Here is a 19,783-nt window from a genome sequence, read left to right as displayed (position 1 = left end):
TACAGTTCAAAGGGAACGTGGATATTAGTTGATCTAACTTCTAGACAAAAAGATATCACTCAATAATTTATCATTTTGATGGAAAAAGAAAATTATGATAAATACCAAATTTACCTTTTGTAGCAAATCTCATGAATAGCCTATTTCCTTTAGCAAGTTTGTTAGCTGGACGAAGATCATTTCTTAAGAGAGACTCTTCTTCTACCTGAGATAATGTGTCCAACTTAAAGAGAAAAAGAGCATTTTCAATATAAAATTAGTCTTTTTATAAATGTTAACTCTATAGACAAGCTGTCATTAAGAAAGCATTGTACCTTTAATACACACCACCACTACAAGAGCTCCTCCATAGAATCTGTGTCCCAGTTCTTCTCTGACTACCTTAGCGACAAAGTCTCCATATTCTCTAGCCTCTTTTCTTTCCACTTTCCTTCATATCATTTCCTAGCATTATATATCTGTATATCCATGTGTTGTCTCAAGTAGAATATAAGTTCCAACAAATGAGGACTTTATTTTGCTTGATGACTGTCCTCAGCAGTTAAAATCTGTTAACAGAAGCCATTTAATATTTAAAATAAATACACTAAGCTTGGGAGCCTAGTGTTGGAGCACTGGCTAGCTTACACAAAGCCCTGGGATTGACCCAGGCAGTGAGAGGAAAAAAAGTAAATGCACTCCAATACTTGTAACAACAGTACATAATCCATATGCCATCAGTTGCTTTTTCTTTTTAATTTTCTTTTTTGTGATGTTAGACATCAAACCCAGGGTTTCATGCATGCTAAAGATGTTCTACCACTGAGTTACACCTCTAGCCCTTTTTTATTTTTCTTAATTTTACTTATTAGCTAACACTTCAAAAGTAATTCTCAATCAGACCATTTTCTTTTATGCAGAAATGTGAGAATGACATGTGTGACATATTAAACATAAACTGTTACATCCACTTGAGCTTGAAGCCCAAGAGGACAGGGTATCCTCAGAAGGTCTTGTGGTAAAAGCCAGAGAAAGAAAAAACACAACTTACTAATATAGTCTTTGAGCCTTAAGTCTAAAAACACAGTAAGCATTTTTTTTTTTAACAAAATCTTATGAGTATCTTGGCTCTACTACCAACCTCTACATCACTTGGGTTCTCATCTTCAACTTCTCCTTCTTCAGCTTCATCATCATCTGAACTGTCTTCCTGCTTGTCTAAAATGGAATGTGAGGAATAAGATGAACAATAATGTAAATCCATCTCATAGAACTTAAAAAAAATTAGCATCTACTACTATATTGTGATGAGCCAAAGCATCATAGTTTTTACCTTATATGTTTCTGAAAAACACAAAGGTTTCAAACAAGTCTGTGTAAGAAACAGCATGTTTAGACCAAAGTTCCCTCCTTGGTGTTTAGCTACCTTTTTTGCTTTTTTCAGATGATTTATCTTCGTTGACATCCCTGCTTCTTATCTTATCCTGGGCTGGCAGAGAGCTCATATTAATAAGTGCTCGTGTGGCTGTTATTTCATCCAGCCAAACCACATTACCTAAAGTAAAACATAAAATAAAACATTACCCACAGAAATGGAGGGACAAATAGTGAACAAATGCAGCACTTGGCACTATGTTAAAAATGAACCATACAGCTGGGTGCTGGTGGCTCATGCCTATAATCCTAGCTACTCAGGAGGCTAAGATCTGAGCATCATGACTCAAAGCCAGACTGGGCAAGAAAGTCCGTGAGACTCTTATCTCCAATAAACTACTCAAAAAAAGCCAGGAGAAGTGTTAGGGTGCAAGTGGTAGAGCACTAACCTTGAGCACAAAGAAACTCAGGGACAGTGCCCAAGCCCTGAGTTCAAGCCCCAAGACTGGTAAAAAGAAAGAAAGAAAGAGAGGGGGGGAGGGAAGGAAGAAGGGAGGGAGGGAGGGAAAAGAAAGAGAAAACGAAAGGAAGGAAGGAAGGAAGGAAGGAAGGAAGGAAGGAAGGAAGGAAGGAAGGAAATGAACTATGCAACTTGTAGGTGGGGATGGGAAGGAAAAACTGGAAGAGTGCAAAGGAAAGGGGTGACACTGTCCTAAAAGAAATGTACTCATTAACTGACTTATGTAACTGTAACCCCTCTGTGTATCACCATTATAATAGCAATAAAAATGTTTTGTTGGGGAAGAGGGAAGGTGGGGAAAAAATGAGGGAGGAGGTAACAAGTTTGACAAGAAATGTACTAACTACTTCACGTATGTAACTGTAACCCCTCTGTACATCTCCTTGATATTAATTATTTAAAAATAATAAAAAAATCATTTAAATAAAACATTACCTTGAATTAAATAAGTTGTGTGAATGAATGTGTGTGTGTGTGTGTGTGTGTGTGTGTGTGTGTGTGTGTGTGATGAACTTGAACTCAGGGTTTGGTGCTCTTGGTAAGCTCTTTTGCTCTAAGCTGGCACTCTACCTACTACTGGAGCCATACGTCCACTCTAGCTTTGGCTTGGTTAACTGGAGATGAATCTCAGACCTGTTGGGCTAGTTTCAAACAGAATGCCTCAGAACTCTGCCTCCTGAGTAGCTAGGACTGGTTACAGGTGTGAGCAACAGGCGCTGGCTAAACAGTTTCTTGGCAACAGATTCTACACATTTTCTATCTACAGATTTCCATTAGTAAATGTACAAACCAGCTAATGAAAAGTATAAAAGTAGTAGCAAAAGAAGCCCAGGGACACTGCCCAGACCCTAAGTTCAAGCCTTAGGACTGGCAAAAAAAAGAGAAACCTCTTTACCTCTATTCCAAACAGTATTTGTATAAATTAGCTCAAGCTGACCACCAGTGGCCCATGCCTGTAATCTTAGACTCTCAGGAGACTAAGATCTAAGGATCACTGTTCAAAGCCAGGATGGGCAGACTCTTATCTCCAATTAACCACCCAAAATCCAGAAATGAACCAGTGGCTCAAGTGGAAGAGTGCCAGCCTTGAGCAAAAAGCTATGGGACAGTACCACACTTCTTAGTTCAAGCCCAATACTAGCACATATATATGTGTATATATATATATATACACATATATATGCATAGGAAATGAAGGCCTAATGACTCTCACTTCTGTTACTAATAAGCTATTTGCCATGGTAAATAATTTCCTTTATCTGTTTTTCAGTTACAGATGAACAATTATGAGATAGTTGAACAGGATAATTCTAAAAGTCACTGCAACTTTTAACATCCCTTAGCTAAAGTTCTAATGACTTAAACATTAAGGACTAGAAAACTGTAACTCACAGGCTGGCCTTGGTTTGTTATTTATATTTGTACCAGCTTTACTTGGGTATAATTAATGTACAATAACCTATACACTCACCACTTCATTTTATAAAGAATTTCTACTGCAAATAATAAGACATGTTTGGTATATACTGTTATATTGCTTTCAAGGGCTAAGAGCGTGGCAAGTGGTAGAGTGCTTGTCTTCCAAGCAGGCTCTGAGTCAAACCCCAGGACTGCTGAGAAAGAAAACAGCTACTTTGATGCTGTCACAGCAAAACTGAATAAATGTGACAAGAACCAATAGCCTATATGTAGCTTAAAATATTTAATATCTGTATCTCTACTGAAAAAGATTTACAGGTCACTGATTTGCACAGTATAAGTTAAGCAGATAAACAAGCAATGAGGAAAGCATTTCATTTAGTTATGTTTCTTCCTTCAGTGAACACTTGGAAAACCATCTGCTAAAAACAAAAACAAAGAAAGCCATCTACTATCTTGGGTACTATGTCACTGGCCAGTCAGCTCACCAAGCTTAACTAGAAATAAGTTAAGATAACAAAGGGCCAGAAAAGTGGTTATCTGATATGAAGCCAGACTTGGGGTGCAGGTGAGAGTAATTTAGGTCAGGAACATGGAAAGCAAAGCCTTTAAGCTACTGTATGGCAAACCTTGATGACAAAGCTTAAAGCCCTAAAAAGGCAGCCCAAGTCTACATAGCTGGATACCCTTTGTTGTTGTTGTTGTTGTTGTTTTTTGGCCAGTCCTGGGGCTTGGACTCAGGGCCTGAGCACTGTCCCTGGCTTCCTTTTTGCTCAAGGCTAGCACTCTGCCACTTGAGCCACAGCACCACTTCTGGCCGTTTTCTAGATATGTGGTGCTGGAGAATCGAACCCAGGGCTTCATGTATACGAGGTGAGTTTTCTTGCCACTAGGCCATATTCCCAGCCACTGGATACCCTTTTTTGGGAAACTGTGTTAAAGAAGCTCCAATTATGTATGCTAGACTCAGATGACAGCAACCAATCTCCTAGAGCTTGGGTTAGCACCTCTGACCTAACTTGGAATCCCTCAGAATATGAGCTCGCAGACTAGCTAAGGCATGATCATTCTCATCAACAGGAAGTTTCTTTTTCTTATGTTAAGGGAAAAGGTTAAAGATGTAACCTGGGTCACAATCACTCTTTATCAAAAGACTGTAAAAACTCTAAAAATCACACACAAAAGCATACTAAAAAGAAAATATGGTGCACTTACATGAGGTATCATCCAGCCATTCGATGTGAGCAGGAGGATACTCTTTAAAATAGGAAAAGATATCTTGGGTGCTCATCTCATCAACTCCGCAAATGTAGATTGTCTCCAGTCGCACTTTGGGGATTGCTAGAAAAACAAGGCACTAAATTTTCCCACCTGTTACTATACATCTCACTAGTTCTCTTTTATAAGTTTAGATAACAAGCAACTAGAACAGAAATATGCTAAAAGAACTATTCATTTCAAAAGATGAAATAGTCAAGTGCCAGTGGCTCATGCCTGCAATCCTAGCTACTCAGGAGGCTGAGTTCTGAGGATCATGGTTCAAAGCCAGCCCAGACAGGAAATGCCATGAGACTCTAATCTCCCATTAAGCACCAAAAAAGCAGAAGTGGAGCTATGGTTCAAGTGCTAGAGTGCTAATCTTTTTTTTTTTTTTTTTTTTGCCAGTCCTGGGCCTTGGACTCAGGGCCTGAGCACTGTCCCTGGCTTCTTCCCGCTCAAGGCTAGCACTCCGCCACTTGAGCCACAGCGCCGCTTCTGGCCGTTTTCTGTATATGCAGTGCTGGGGAATCGAACCTAGGGCCTCGTGTATCCGAGGCAGGCACTCTTGCCACTAGGCTATATCCCCAGCCCTAGAGTGCTAATCTTGAGCAGAAAAGCTCAGGGACAGTGACCATGTCCTAAGTTCAAGTGCCAGGACAGGCACAAAAAATAAACACATGTGAAATACAATGATAAGACAAACTTTAAATTTTTATCAATGAACCACAGAACGGGCATATTAGGATCAGCAAGATGAAACAAATGGTACTGCTAAAACAGATGGTAATCAAAGCAATACTAAACTCGACAGGATTGTTCACTAAACTTGCTAATTTTTAAATACATGTCAAAAGGGAATGTGCAATAGTGGCTACAACCCTGAAAGATGAAATGTTATCCCTGGATATATCAAAGCACAAAACTTGAAGAAATAAATCATACAGCACAAAACAAAACATGCTAAGAATCACGATGCTCCAAAATAAAAACAGCCAAAGGGGGGCTGGGGATATGGCCTAGTGGCAAGAGTGCTTGCCTCCTATACATGAGGCCCTGGGTTCGATTCCCCAGCACCACATATACAGAAAATGGCCAGAAGTGGCGCTGTGGCTCAAGTGGCAGAGTGCTGGCCTTGAGCAAGAAGAGGCCAGGGACAGTGCTCAGGCCCTGAGTCAAGGCCCAGGACTGGCAGAAAAAAAACCCAAAACAGCCAAAGGGCATAGGCAAGCAATTTATACCAAAAAAAATACAAATAGCCAATAACATATAGAGATGAATGAGTTAAGTTCCCTATTAATCAGGAAAATTCATATTAAAACAAAGGGCTGAGGTACGACTCAAGTGGCAAAGCATCAGCAAGCAAGCCCTAAGTTCAAACCCAGTACCACCAAAAGACGATACCAGTTTCCAGTGAGAAGATTTTATGTCTTTTAGCATGAAGCACTGTAGTAGTATGTGTAGAAGTTTCTCCCCATGCAAGTGGAAATAAGGACTAAAAAACAGCAGCTCTGCAGGGCAAATCAGAATACAATTTAGTCACACCCTAAATACCTGTGAATTCTATTCCTCAGTACCTACCCTAAATATATACATGTAGGTTCACTAAGTGGCTCATACAAAGGTGTTTAGCACTATTTCTAGTAATCCAGTGGCTATGAGAGTAATACTTTTGGTGTATCCATATTAAATGAATCATGGTTTAGTTATATAATGTAAGGGGGCTTAAGTGGTAAAGTAAAAACAAAAGCTCAGGAGGTCTTAAGTGGTACAGTGAGCACAAAAGCTCAGGAACAGCACTAAAGCCCAGATTACTCAAGCTCCAGGACTGGCACAAGCAAAACAATACAAAAAAACACAAAACAATATCACAAACTAAGGGTATTTACTTATGTACATAAGTAGGTAGAAAAAAATCCTGGCCCAATTCACACTGTACTGATAATAGCTATTACCACCAGAGGAGGACAAAGCTTGACAGCTTTGGTCAATAGGAATCTTAGCCTTACCAGGTTTGTGTAAAGTATTCATGAAATACTGTATGTATATCATTTAACCTTTTTAACTGTAAAACATACAAATGTCAGTAAGACTATTTAAACATCTGCTTATCAACTGCTTTGTTTTATGTTTAATTCCTTAAAATACCTCAGGCAGGGACTAACAAGGAAGAGAAGTGATGAGGGTGGGATAGGGTAAGAAAGAGGGGAAGGCAAGGGAGAGCATTTGGGAGATGGATTCATATAAAACACTCTGTATGGATGGAAATGACAGAGAAATCACACAGATGATTTTTTGTAAAAATCAAATAAATGAAACATTCTGTAATTTGCCTACATTCTTCTCTCTCCTTACTTTTCTGAAGTAATTCTGTCAAGAGTTCAATGTCCAGTACTCTCACACATAACTGACACAAAAATTCCATATAGTGTAGAATCACAAGGTGATTCAATATATATGTATACATTCAATAAAAGTTTAAATCAGAATAAACATTTATCTCCTCAAAAATCTACCATTTCAGGCTGAGAATATGACTTAGAGGTAGAGTGCTTGCCTGGCATGCATGAAGCCCTAGGTTTGATTCCTCAGCACCACATAAGCTGAAAAAGCCAGAAGTGGCGCTGTAGCTCAAGAGGTAGAGTGCTAGCCTTGAGAAAAAAGAAGGCAGGGACAGGGCTCAGGCCCTGAGTTCCAAGCCCCCAGGACTGGCCACAACCAAAACAAAACAAAAGCCTACCATTTCTTCATGGCAAAAACACTCAAATATACAGTACAAAACTGCTATCTATAATCACTACATTTGCACAATACCACAAGGGTTTCTTCTTCTTCAATGTAACTTAGTGCCCATTGATCAACCTTCACTCATCCCTCTCTCTACAGCCTCTGGTAATCAGCATTTGACTCTTTACTCCTATGAGTTCACCTTTTCTAGACTCCACAAGTGACCTGGTCTTACAACATTTTAAGGATTTTGTAAAAAAGAGCTAAGTTAGCTGGTGATTGTGTCTACCCAGGAAAACTGACTACTTTCTGCCGGCTTGCCATGGTCCACCCTCCCAAAAATACTTCAACCACAGTTTTGGCCTTGAAATCCTGACCACTGCTTCCTAAACAGCCAAAGGCCATTGGGGGGGGGGGGGGGAGAAGGGGGGAGGATACCCTTCTATGAGATTCATGTCCCCTTTTCCTCTAGTGATCTATTCAATTGGAAACAACAGAATCCTCCCTTCTCGAGAAACCTCAGGCACTAACCTCTAACTTTTTCTGACTCTTCTGCCCACCTGGGCCTAGTTCCAGCAACTCTTAAGACATTCTCCTCAACACTGAAAAGAAAGGCCGGATTCTCCGGGAAGCCAAGAAGCTGGTCCCAGGCCAGAATGGCAGGTCATCAGAAGACCCTCTTGAGCCGGAGGAAGCCCTCCCCTCACCGAATTGGGGGAAGGGACCCAAATTGGCGGGTAGGGAGCAGCTCCAGGCTCTTCTGGTGGGTCTCTGGGCCCTGGAAAGGGCCCCATCAATTTGTCTAAGAACAGAGAAGGGAGTTTGAGCCTGGTGAGAGGAGGCCAGAGAAGGAAAGACTAAGTAGCAGAAAAGGAATGTGGAAGTTACCAAAGGGCCAGGAGATATCCACAAGCCTTTCCATTAGTTCCTGGACAAAAAGGCTGGGGTAGAAAAAGCACGCCCCCTGGGAATTTCCAGGGCCTTGTGGTCTTTCCACCACTCTGACAGGTAGTTTGTCAATGCCGGACATGCCATCCAAAAAAAAAGTTACTTAGAAATCTTCCAGAATTAAGTCTCTGTGTCTCTGTCCTGTTTTGTGTTACAGGGTTTCCTGAGTTTTGTGTTTCCCCTAGTCTTTAGTCTTGTGTTTGGTCTTGTGTCTCTATAGGGCAAATCAGAGCCTGCTTTGTGTTGTGTTCCCTACTGCAAAGAGGTAGTTGGGAGTGTGCAGGCAGCTGAAGACATTGTACTAACAACTAGCTAAAGTTAACAAACTGAAATTGTGAAGTGCTCCTGGCTAAAATTGGCCTAAGATAGTCAGGCCACCTGGTGGGCTAAGAGATCAGTCTCAGGTAACCGCCCTTCCAACTGAAGGTACTTAAAGGGTCAACTGATGTGTAACATGTGCTAGTAAATTGGGCTAAAGACTCTAGAGTCAAGGGCTGGGGATATGGCCTAGTGGCAGGAGTGCTTGCCTAGTGTACATGAGGCCCTGGGTTCGATTCCCCAGCACCACATATACAGAAAACGGCCCAAAGTGGCGCTGTGGCTCAAGTGGCAGAGTGCTAGCCTTGAGCAAAAAAGAAGCCAGGGACAGTGCTCAGGCCCTGAGTCCAAGCCCCAGGACTGGCCAAAAAAAGAAAAAAAAAAAAAGACTAGAGTCAAGTACAGTCTGTGGGCTGAGTCTTGCTCCAGGGAACCCCCTTCCAGCTATCTTCAGCAGGAAAGTATTTGATGTTAAAATGCCTTGTTAACACTAGCAAGACCTGGAAAAATAGGGCCCGGAAAATGCTTTAAGAAGCTTTATCTTGAAGGCTCCTTGTAGATGCCCCCACCTCATTAAGTCGCCACCAGACCTGGAGGCAGTTACTTCCCCTTTCCCTGAGGTCACATCCTAATCCACCTGGCCACCCCTTGCCCCTGCCCTAGATAAGGCAGGACTGGGTGGGGGTCGCCCCTTCTCTTTGGCCATGTATCATCTTGGCCACAGTCCAGAAGTTCGGTAATAAACTTTTCTCTCCTGCCTGAATACCACGTGGCATTCTCCTTTACCAGCTACCTACTTTAAAAACCTAACATTAATCACCTGGAAGTATAAGATTGGCAAATATCTCTTGCCACTGAAATATAAAGCCCAATGTTCATTTTTGTGCTCTTTAAGATCTTAATTGCATGTGTATGTGTGAATATGTTCAAGATTAAAACTGTCAGCATGATGTAAAAACGGGTGAGTTTTTAAGTTTAAGCTCCAGAAAGGTCATCAAGTTTGGGTGTTACCAAAAGTCCAAAAGGATATTGCATTGTTTTAAAGAGAAACAACAGTTAAAAAGATTTCTCTAATTTGTGGTTGAAAAACTAGGTATCTTATGTATTAGGATGTTTGCACTGTCATCAAGCTATCTGGTTTAGCAAAAAGGCATTGGGAACTTGAAATTTACTTTCCTCCACTGTTAAAATTTGGGACTAAATATCAAACTTGGATGTAAAGGTTTATCACTGTTCAAGAACTGCTTGGGTTTCTCAGACTCAGTCAGAGATCAATAGGAAAAGACAGGAAAAACCTAGGGCACGCCTGGGAACCTATCAGGAGTAAGGGGTGATCTGGCAAAGGTGTAACTTAGCCAGTCCACCATGGTGGTACAGGCCCTGGGGGGAGTCCATGCATGGTGGGACAGGCCATAGGAGTCCACGCATGGTGGAAGAGGGTTAAGCTGACACCAAGCCAGTTCATCAAGCTCTAAGGAGTATATGCCCATTCTGTAGGAGAGGCCAATGGAGGCCTTTCTTCCATCCTGTCTCTTTTGCTTTCAGATGAACACTGGAAACCTGATAGTAAAAATGAATGATTTGATTGGTACTTCTAAAACTGCCTTAGGATGGATTAAAATAGGAAAACCTTAGAGGGTTAAAAAGGCTTATTTGTATGATGTACTTGAGTTCTGTACTATCTTGCAACTTGGACATATTGAAAAAGCGAAGATGCTAAGTCTGGATTCTTGTGCTTGTAATTCTGGTGTTTGTAATTTTTGCATTAAGGAAAACCTCAATTAATTTCAGATGTTCTAGGCAGTAACTCAGACTGAAGAAAAAAAAATGGCTCCTTTAAAAGTCAATAGGCGTACCTGGTGCCTCTAGGCTTCAGAGTCCTTCAAATGCAAATGAAAGCTAAAGTGTAAAGTGTTAAGGCAGAGATTAGTAAAAGGCTTTAAAAATCAAAGACGCATTTCTAGATATAAAATTTGGGAGTAAAACTTGTCCTAAATGTTTGTTTCAAATTGGATAAAGGAAAAATTAGGGCTGCCAAGATGTTTAATTGCTACTCCAGTTTGCCTTGCAGGTTTTCTTTTCTTTTTTTCCATCACAAAAATAGAATTTATTAGATTACATGTCCACATGTAGAGTACATGACATACTTATTACACACAAGCCCTGCTTCTCCATAGAAGTCATGTGCAGAGCAGACAGGCCCACAGAGAAGGACAGACGATTCCTGTAAGTTTGTCAGATGTAACTTTGACCCTTAATAAGTTCCAGGTAAGAGCATGCTTAAAAACTGTGTGGACCACCTTATTTTAATTGGAGTAAAGTGGCCTTTTGTAAGACTCATTGATCTGAAATCTGCAGTTCAAAGTCAGCACGGGCAGAGAAAGGTCCCTGTGAGTCTTTGTCTCTAATCAGCCAGTAGAGTGCTGGGAACAGAGTTGTGAGTTGTGTTGAGGCTCAAAATGGCAGTGCTAGCTAGCCTTGAGCTGGAGAGCTGAGGGACAGCACTCAGGCCCTGAGTCCAAGTCCAGCGACAGATCAAGAGAAATGCCAAAGGTGCATTTACCCCAGCATGGAAAAGTCACTCCTGGAACAATGGTGTCAGATCCTAGAGTCACTTGCAGAATAGTTTGTAAGCATGCCTCTCTAATGCCCATGTCTGTCTACTTTGTAACTGGGCAGGAACTTGCTGGTCATCTGTGATAGTAGGTAGTAAAGCTAAGTTTGTCAAATGGGCGTAGAGTTTAAAATCCCAACCCCCTGCACCTGCTCAAAGCTGATGAACTCAAATCTGAGTGAATTTTGAGCTGGGCCTATCTGTTCAGGAAAGGAAACTTGTGGAACTGAGATTGTGTCTTTATTGAGATCTGTCTAAGGCCTGCAAAGATAATTTAGGCATTGTTAGGTCATCAGAGATCAGTTTCCCTAGACAGTCAGGAAAATGCTTCTGCAAACCAGAGTGCTAAATGACTACAATGTTGTAGCCCAAGAAGAGTTCTGTGCAGTTGTGAAAAGTGTTGTCCATAAGGAGTTCCAGACTGGAAATTATATACATCTGATATTAGCAACCCCTTGGTAAAGTAGGTGAGTCAGCCTGAAGAAGTTACAGAAGATGGATGGGTCTTCACCCATCAGCTCTCCTTTAAGATCAAGGTACCATAGTCATTTTTGGGAAGATGAGGCAGGATAACTTAGAGGCATGGCAAACAGTGGTAACAAATGTACAAGAGTGGAGACTGCACTTGGAGAGGTGGTTCTTTAACCGGTCTATGCAGAAAGTTGCAGGCAACCCAGCAGAAGGTGTGATATTCTATTGGAGCCACTGGGAGGCACTGCTGCCTACTGCCACCATGTCCCCTGCCCATTCCATTTGGGTTGAGATCAAGGACGGCCTGAGAGACATCTGGAGGAAACTACATCTTCACCCTGAGCACCTCTACCATGGTAAAAGCAGATGGGTCTTCATCACACACAGCTGATTCCTGCTGGAAGGCTGCTTTGGATCTGCTGAAACTAAGATTTGGGGGGAACATTCTGTGGTAACCTTCCCACTCCTCTGACTAGAGTTGACTAGCTCTATTAAGAAAATTGGATAAAGCACTTGTGGCAGGCTAGAGAGTCAACTCCCAGGCATGCCTGGGGTGGGAGGTATGTCCAGATGGATTAGGGTGTGACTTCAGAAGGGAGGGAGGTAACTGTCTTCAGGTGTGCCAGTTACCTAGGTAACTAGATGGAGATTTAAGCAGGTAAGGGCACATTCGTGGAGCCCGCCTGGGGGGTGGACCTCACAGATATCACTGGCCAACCTTAGGCACTAAAAGGCACAGGAAACTGGATTAACTGCCCATGTGTTAACGCATTACAAAGAATTGGGGCCATAAAACTGATGATCCTAGCATCCAGTACACACTCCTCAATGTTAAATGAGTCAAGGGTTTGACTAGGCTGAAAGAAAAGGGGGGATGTTGTAGAGAGTACAGCTGATTCCACCTTATTAGGTCAACCTGACCCCAAAATTCTGCTTCTGTAAATGGCCTGCTTAACTTGGTTGCTTGCTCTACCCCCTGCGTCAACCCCCTACATCTGTGCTATGCTCTTACCCTTATAAACCCAGCTCCATGACTGTTAGTTGTCACAGTGTTAGCTCCTGAGTCTGTACTGTGTCCCTCGCCACTCAGTCTGCTTTTTCACTGTCCCAATTTCAGTTTGTGCTGCATACCTACCTGGTCAGTCAGTTCACTTTTTACTTCCCCAATAAACCCATCTTTATGCTTGAGACTGTTTCTGAGTGGTGGACTCTTGGAGGGACATGGAATCTCCTCCCTCAAACCCTGTATCAGTAGAGTGCTTGCCTAGCATGCTTGAACCCCTGGGTTTGATTCTTCAGCATCACATAAACAGAAAAAGCCACAAGTGTCACTGTGGCTCAAATAGTACAGTGCTAGCCTTGAGCAAAAGAATCTCAGGGATAGTGCCCAGGCTGAGTTCAAGCTTCAGGATTGGCAAAAAAGGAAAAGAAAAAAGCCAATTTTACCTATTAAAAAGATATTATGTATCGACATAACATTTAAAGCCCTAGGCGAACTTTCTTGGGCTTGGCCACCTGGCTACTGTATATGTTCTTGATACATTGTATATTGTATATATGTCTACCTGACCTAGACAAGGGATAGAAAAACAGGACGTAAGATATCACAAGAAATGTACACACTGCCCTACTATGTAACTGTACCCTTTTTGCACAACACCTTGTCAAAAAATTTGTGTTCAATTAATAAACAAATAAATTTAAAAAAAAGATATTATGGGGGCTGGGAATATGGCCTAATGGCAAGAGTGCTTACCTCGTATACATGAGGCCCTGAGTTCAATTCCCCAGCACCACATATATAGAAAACAGCCAGAAGTGGTGCTGTGGCTCGAGTTGCAGAGTGCTAGCCTTGAGCAAAAAGAAGCCAGGGAAGTGCTCAGGCCCTGAGTCCAAGGCCCACGACTGGCAAAAAAAAAAAAAAAAAAAGATATTAGGGGGAAGTGGAACTGTGGCCAAAGTGCTAGCCTTGAGCAAAGAGAGCTCAGAGACAATGTGCAGGCCCGAGAGTTCAAGCCCTAAACTGACCAAAAAAAAAAAAAAAAAAGATATTAGGGGACTGGGAATATGGCCTAGTGGTAGAGTACTTGCTTGCCTTGTATATATGAAGACCTGGGTTCAATTCCACAGCACCACATATATAGAAAAAGCCAGAAGTGGCGCTGTCGCTCAAGTGGCAGAGTGCTAGCCCTGAGAAAAAGAAGCCAGGGACAGTGCTCAGGCCCTGAGTTTTAGCACAGGACTGGCAAAATATAGGCTAAGCATCAGTGACCCACATTTGAAATCCTACTCAGGAGGCTGAGATCTGAGGATCTCCTATGAAGCCAGCCCCAGCAAAGAAATCTGAGACTCTTATCTGCAGTTACTACCAAAGAAGCTGGAAGTAGAGCTGTGGCTCAAGTGGTAGAGCACTAGCCTTGAGCAAAAAAGTTCAGGGATGGCACCAGGATCAGAGTTCAAGCTCCAGTACCAGCACCAAGAAGCAAAAACAACATAAACAAGGCTGGAGTGTGGCTCAAGTTGTAGAATACAAGCAGATAGTTTGAGGTCCTAAGTTCAAACCCTAGTACCACCAAAAAAAAAAAAAAAAAAAAAAAAGGCACCAGAGGTTCACACCTATAATCTAGCTACTTAGAAGGCTGAGATCTGATCAAGATTTGAGGGCTGGGAATGTGGCTTAGTGGTAGAGTGCTTGGCTAGTATGTATGAATTCCTGGGTTCCATTCCTCAATACCACATAGACAGAAAAAAACAGAAGTAGCACTGTAGCTCATGTGGTAGAGTGCTAGTCTTGAGCAAAAGATGCTCAGACAGTGCGTAGGCCCTGAGTTCAAGCCCTAGGACTGGCAAAAAAAAAAACAAAACACCCCAAAACAACAAAACATTTGAAGCTACCTCAGGCAGGAAAGTCCATGAGATTCTTATTCAATTAACCATCAAAAAGCTAGAAGGAGGGGCTGGGAATATGGCCTAGTGGCAAGAGTGCTTGCCTCCTACACATGAAGCTCTCAGTTCGACTCCCCAGCACAACATATATGGAAAACGACCAGAAGGGGCGCTGTGGCTCAGGTGGCAGAGTGCTAGCCTTGAGCGGGAAGAAGCCAGGGATGGTGCTCAGGCCCTGAGTCCAAGGCCCAGGACTGGCCAAAAAAAAAAAGCTAGAAGGAACTGTGGCTCAAGTGCCAGCCTTATGTGGAAAAGTTAAGGGCAGTGCCAAAGCCCTGAAATCAAGCCCAAGTACCAACACAAAAGCTACAACTTGGAAAAATACATTGCTCAAAAGTTTGAGATTTGGGTTCAAGTGAATGTTATGTTTTATGCTGTTTGCTGTCCAAAATTTTGGTTGACTTAAAACTGAAACACTTATTGGTCTCTCTGTTGTAATGTACAAACAGCTTGGGATACCGTTATTTTAAACAACCTTGCTAGATCATTTGGCAAAAACAAATATAAGCTTCTATTCAGTTAAGCTATCAGAACTGAGAGAATACTGTGAATGAAAATATCATTCAATTTGTAGATTTACATAGCACTGATTTTGTCTTAACATTTCATTAATAAATTTGTATACTTTAAATAAACCATTGTATTTAAACTAAGAAAAAAAAATCATTCCATGAAAGACTATCAGAGAAACCTCACACCTTGCTGAAAATATCACTATGCAAAATAAAACAAAGTAACAAAAAAAGGCTGCTGGGGTTGGGATGAAGGTCAGTGGCAAAGCCCTTTGCAGAGCAAGTACAATGTCCTGGGTTCAATTCTCAGTGCCAAAAAAAAAAAAAAAAGCTGGGTTCACTCCTGTAATCCTAGCTATTCAGAAGGCTGAGGTCTGAGAATCTCAGTTCAAAGCCAGCTCGGGCAGGAAAGTCTGAGATTCTTATTGCCAATAAACTACTCAGAAAAAAAGTGGTGCTGTAGCAAGTGGTAGAGCGCTAGCCTTGACAATAAAGAGAGTCAGAGACAATACCCAGGCTGAGTTCAAGCCCCAGGACTGGCAAAAAAAAAAAGAAGAAAGAAAGAAAGAAAAAAAGAAAAAAAGCTGCTAAAATTTATGTCCAAACAATGAGAAAGTACTAATGGGTAGTAAACAGATGCTGTAGGGAAGAACACTGCACATTTACCCAGGATACAAAACTCAAGTCTTCAGGAAAAAATATTTCAGAAAAATCCAGAGGAAAAAAGTAACCAATCTTAAGACCTCAAATTAGACCGTCAGATTAAAAAAAAAAAGGGGGGGTGGGGGGTGGGAGAAAGTCACTAAGTACAGAAGAACCCAGGATGGTGCATTTGTTAGGCAAGTGCTTTTTTTTTTTTTTGCCAGTCCTGGGGCTTGAACTCGAGGCCTGTGCACTGTGACTGGCTTCTTTTTGCTCAAGACTAGCACTCTACCACTTGAGCCACAGTGCCACTTCTGGCCTTTTCTATATATGTGATGCTCAAGAATGGAACCCAGGGCTTCATGTATGTGAGGCAAGCACTCTACCATTAGGCCATATTCCCAGCCCTTTCTTTTCTTTAAAGGAAATGATTCAAGAATTAAAGCAGAACTGTTTATCTATTTTGCTATTTTTCTACTAAGTGACAGAAGAAAACCTAAATTCAGGCTACGAGATAAGAGCATAAGAAATAGTTTTAATATATTCAAATCTTGTAGTTCAGAATTCCATTGCAATATAATGACTCAAACATGAATTTTTCTTTTTTCTTTTTTTCCAGTCCTGGGGCTTGAACTAAGGGACTGGACACTCTCCCTGAACTTCTTTAGTTCAAGGCTAGCACTCTACCACTTGGGTAACAGTGCTACTGCCAGCCCTTTTTTTTTTTTGGTTAGTTGTGGGGCTTGAACTCTGGGCCTGGGTGTTGTCCAAGACTTAGGCTCTACCACTTGAGCCACAGCACTACTTCAGGTTTTCAGGTGGTTAACTGGAGATAAGAGCCCCCACCCCCACCCCCACTCCCCACCGGCTGGTGATCCTCAGATCTCAGCTTCTAGAGTAGCTAGGATTACAGGTATGAGCCAAGGCCAGCAGGCTTACTTCCAATAGTTTTATTGGAGATACAGTCTCAGGCCTTTGCTGTCTGAGATGACTTCAAATGTAGCTAGGATAACAGGAATTAGCCCCCAATGCTCAACTCAAACATGAATTTCAAAATGCATAGTAATCTCTAAAAAGTACCAAGCAGGGAGAAAAGTACCTTAAGGCCTTGAGAAAGGACAGTTCTGTACAGATTTTCACTAAAGAAGAATGGAAATTCCTAAACGATAGTCTGAAAAGCTTAGTATCAATCTCTAAAAATGTCAACAACAAAAAAGTAGCTTTATGAAGCGTCTAAGATCCCTTAAGAAGCCAAGTCTTAAGAAACCAACACTTGGGGCTGGGGATATGGCCTAGTGGCAAGAGTGCTTGCCTCGTATACATGAGGCCCTGGGTTCAATTCCCCAGCACCACATATACAGAAAATGGCCAGAAGTGTCGCTGTGGCTCAAGTGGCAGGGTGCTAGCCTTGAGCAAAAAGAAGCCAGGACAGTGCTCAGGCCCTGAGTCCAAGCCCAGGACTGGCCAAAAAAAAAAAAAAAGAAACCAACACTTATGTGGGAAGAAGCCAGGGACAGTGCTCAGGCCCTGAGTCCAAGGCCCAGGACTGGCAAAAAAAAAAAAAAGAAACCAACACTTAGAACTCAGGAGGCTGAGATCTGACGATTATGATTCAAACCCAGGTAGGCAAAAAATTCCATGAGCCTCTTATCACCAAAAAGCCAGAATTAAAAAAAAAAAAAAGCCAAGAGCCATGGGTCAAGTGGAAGAGTGCTGGCCTGGAGAGGAAAAAAATAAAAGAGATAGCACCCAGGCCCTGAGTTCAAGCCCCAGAACTGGCACAAAAATTTTTTTTTTAAAAAAAACCAAGTCTTTCTCATAGGAAATGATATGAGTTCAATAAGATGAAAGCCATGCTAACTTCATTTCTTTTTTTAGACAGGATTACTAGGTCAAGAAATTTAAAGAATACTATAGACAGTATTCCATTGTAAGTTCATTAAGGCATAAAATATGTAGCCTTGATGATAACAGAGTAAAACAAATAATTCAACTACTTCATAGCATGATACAGGAATGTACTTCTCAACATTTAATAACTGCATACAGAAGCAGAAGCCATGCAGCCACAAGCCCTGCCTGTGGAGAGGGCACACAATGAGAAGTACAGCTAACAAGGTGACAGGAAGAGTTATGATAACAATTGACAGGCAAAAAATGGAGGCTTTAATTCAACAAGATGTAACAACAGGGATAAACTAGAAAGTAATTTTTAATGTGCTTCAAGTTCAAGATGGGAAAGATTGTTTTGACAGGTCCAAGTCTTAGAGAAAATACCTGGCTGCTTTGACTAGAAAAATGAGTACAATACCATGAACTGACTGGACAGAGAGGATAGTGATCATAGTCTAACCATTTTATCAATAAATCTAACCATATCTGAAATCTACACCTCAACTGAGGAAGGATATTTATAAACTGGGAAGAGTAGAAAAGGGAGACCAAAAGACTGGGGACGAGGGGGCTTGGGGAGAGAGGGTCTAGCTGTGACATACCTCCATTTTATTTATTTACTTACTTATTTTTGCCAGTTCTGGGGCTTGAATTCAGGCCCTGGGTATTGCCCCTGAGCTTCTTTTGCTCAAGACTAGCACTCTACCACTTGAACCACAGTGCCACTTCTGGCTTTATGGTATTGAGGAATGAAACCCAGGGCTTCATGCATACTAGGCAAGCACTCTACCACTAAGCCACATTACCAACCCCCCTCCACTACATTTAGGGGCAAAGAAAAGTTGACCTCTAAATTAGCCCTTATGATAAAAGAAAAAGAGCGAAGAAAAAGAGTGAAGGTCTCGGGCTGGGAATATGGCCTAGTGGCAAGAGTATTTGCCTCGTATACATGAAGCCCTGGGTTTGATTCCCCAGCACCACATACATAGAAAACAGCCAGAAGTGGCACTGTGGCTCAAGTGGCAGACTGCTAGCCTTGAGCAAAAAGAAGCCAGGGACAGTGCTCAGGCCCTGAGTCCAAGGCCCAGGACTGGCAAAAAAATAAATAAAAATACAAAATAAAAGAAGAGTGAAGGTCTCATAGAAGCACAGACTCTCATCTCTAACACTAAGTGTGACTTCTCCAGCCTCCTCAAAGACAATTTCTTCTTTGTTTCCAGCTCTAACATCTAAGACACACCTAAGAGTATCTCAACTTTAATCAGGTGACCACAGAATGAGAACTTCACAAGTTCCTTTCAAAGTAATTAGATAAAGACAGGACAGGCAGGACAAAAAAAGCCAGAAGCAGGAGGTAATGACAGAGAAAAATCACTCTTTGAGAAATGTGGGAAAAAATTCCCACAAAACACCCTGTACCTTTCTTCATCATGTCTCGGTCCAAGGCTACAATTCTCTGAGCAAGATACACTTCTGATCGAAAATGGAAGCGCTTGGCTCGCTGTTCTTTCTTTTCAATTGCTTCCTAGAAAATACAAAAAAGGTCAAGGAGATAAAACACAGAGAAAGAAAGTTAAATCACAACACAACACAACACAACACAATGCATTGGTGACAATCCTAAAATAAATCAGAAGAAATAAGCAAAAGGGGGAGGGGGGAAGGGAGAATGAGGGAGGAGGTAACAAACAGTATAAGAAATGTACCCAATGCTTAACGTATGAAACTGTAACCTCTCTGTACAACAGTTTGACAATAAAAATTTTAAAAAAAGAAATAAGCAACACTGTACTTTGCATAAGGTTTGCAGAGAATTGGATGTTCATGACCTACACTAATACTCTTGAAATTAGGTATACTATTACAGCCTATCACTATACCCGGGATATAGTAGAAATTCAATGAGTGTTTGTTTATAAAGCTTTCTGACATTTCATTTATTATTAGCAATCACGAGAACAAATTACAACAGAAGGGTCTCAACATCTGAATTTTCAAAGAGCAGAAACTGAGGTATACAAAAATTAAGGTTTGAGTTGGGATTGTGGCTTAGTGGTAGAGTGTTTGCCTAGCATTCATGAAGCCCAGGGTTCAATTCCTCAGTACCACGTACACAGAAAAATCTGGCAATGGTGCTGTGGCTCAAGTGGTAGAGTGCTAGCC

General features: G+C 41.6%; 1 protein-coding gene across 2 annotated transcripts in view; it reads right to left on the bottom strand.

The window, feature by feature from the left end:
* Positions 1-19,783, bottom strand: part of Ncbp3 (nuclear cap binding subunit 3) — a 44,216-nt gene that overhangs the window by 17,689 nt on the left and 6,744 nt on the right. For both annotated transcript variants that reach the window (XM_048365869.1, XM_048365870.1), the window contains exons 3-7: positions 19,040-19,145; positions 4,508-4,633; positions 1,406-1,534; positions 1,121-1,197; positions 115-223 (exon numbers count right to left, since the gene is read on the bottom strand). In XM_048365869.1, coding sequence (XP_048221826.1) covers positions 115-223; positions 1,121-1,197; positions 1,406-1,534; positions 4,508-4,633; positions 19,040-19,145 — 547 coding nt within the window. The remainder of the gene's footprint in view (positions 1-114; positions 224-1,120; positions 1,198-1,405; positions 1,535-4,507; positions 4,634-19,039; positions 19,146-19,783) is intronic.

Source organism: Perognathus longimembris, chromosome 17, assembly GCF_023159225.1.
Source record: "Perognathus longimembris pacificus isolate PPM17 chromosome 17, ASM2315922v1, whole genome shotgun sequence".
NCBI lineage: Eukaryota > Metazoa > Chordata > Mammalia > Rodentia > Heteromyidae > Perognathus > Perognathus longimembris.
Note: the sequence above shows the minus strand (reverse complement) of the source record. Positions and strands in the feature narration are given on the sequence as shown.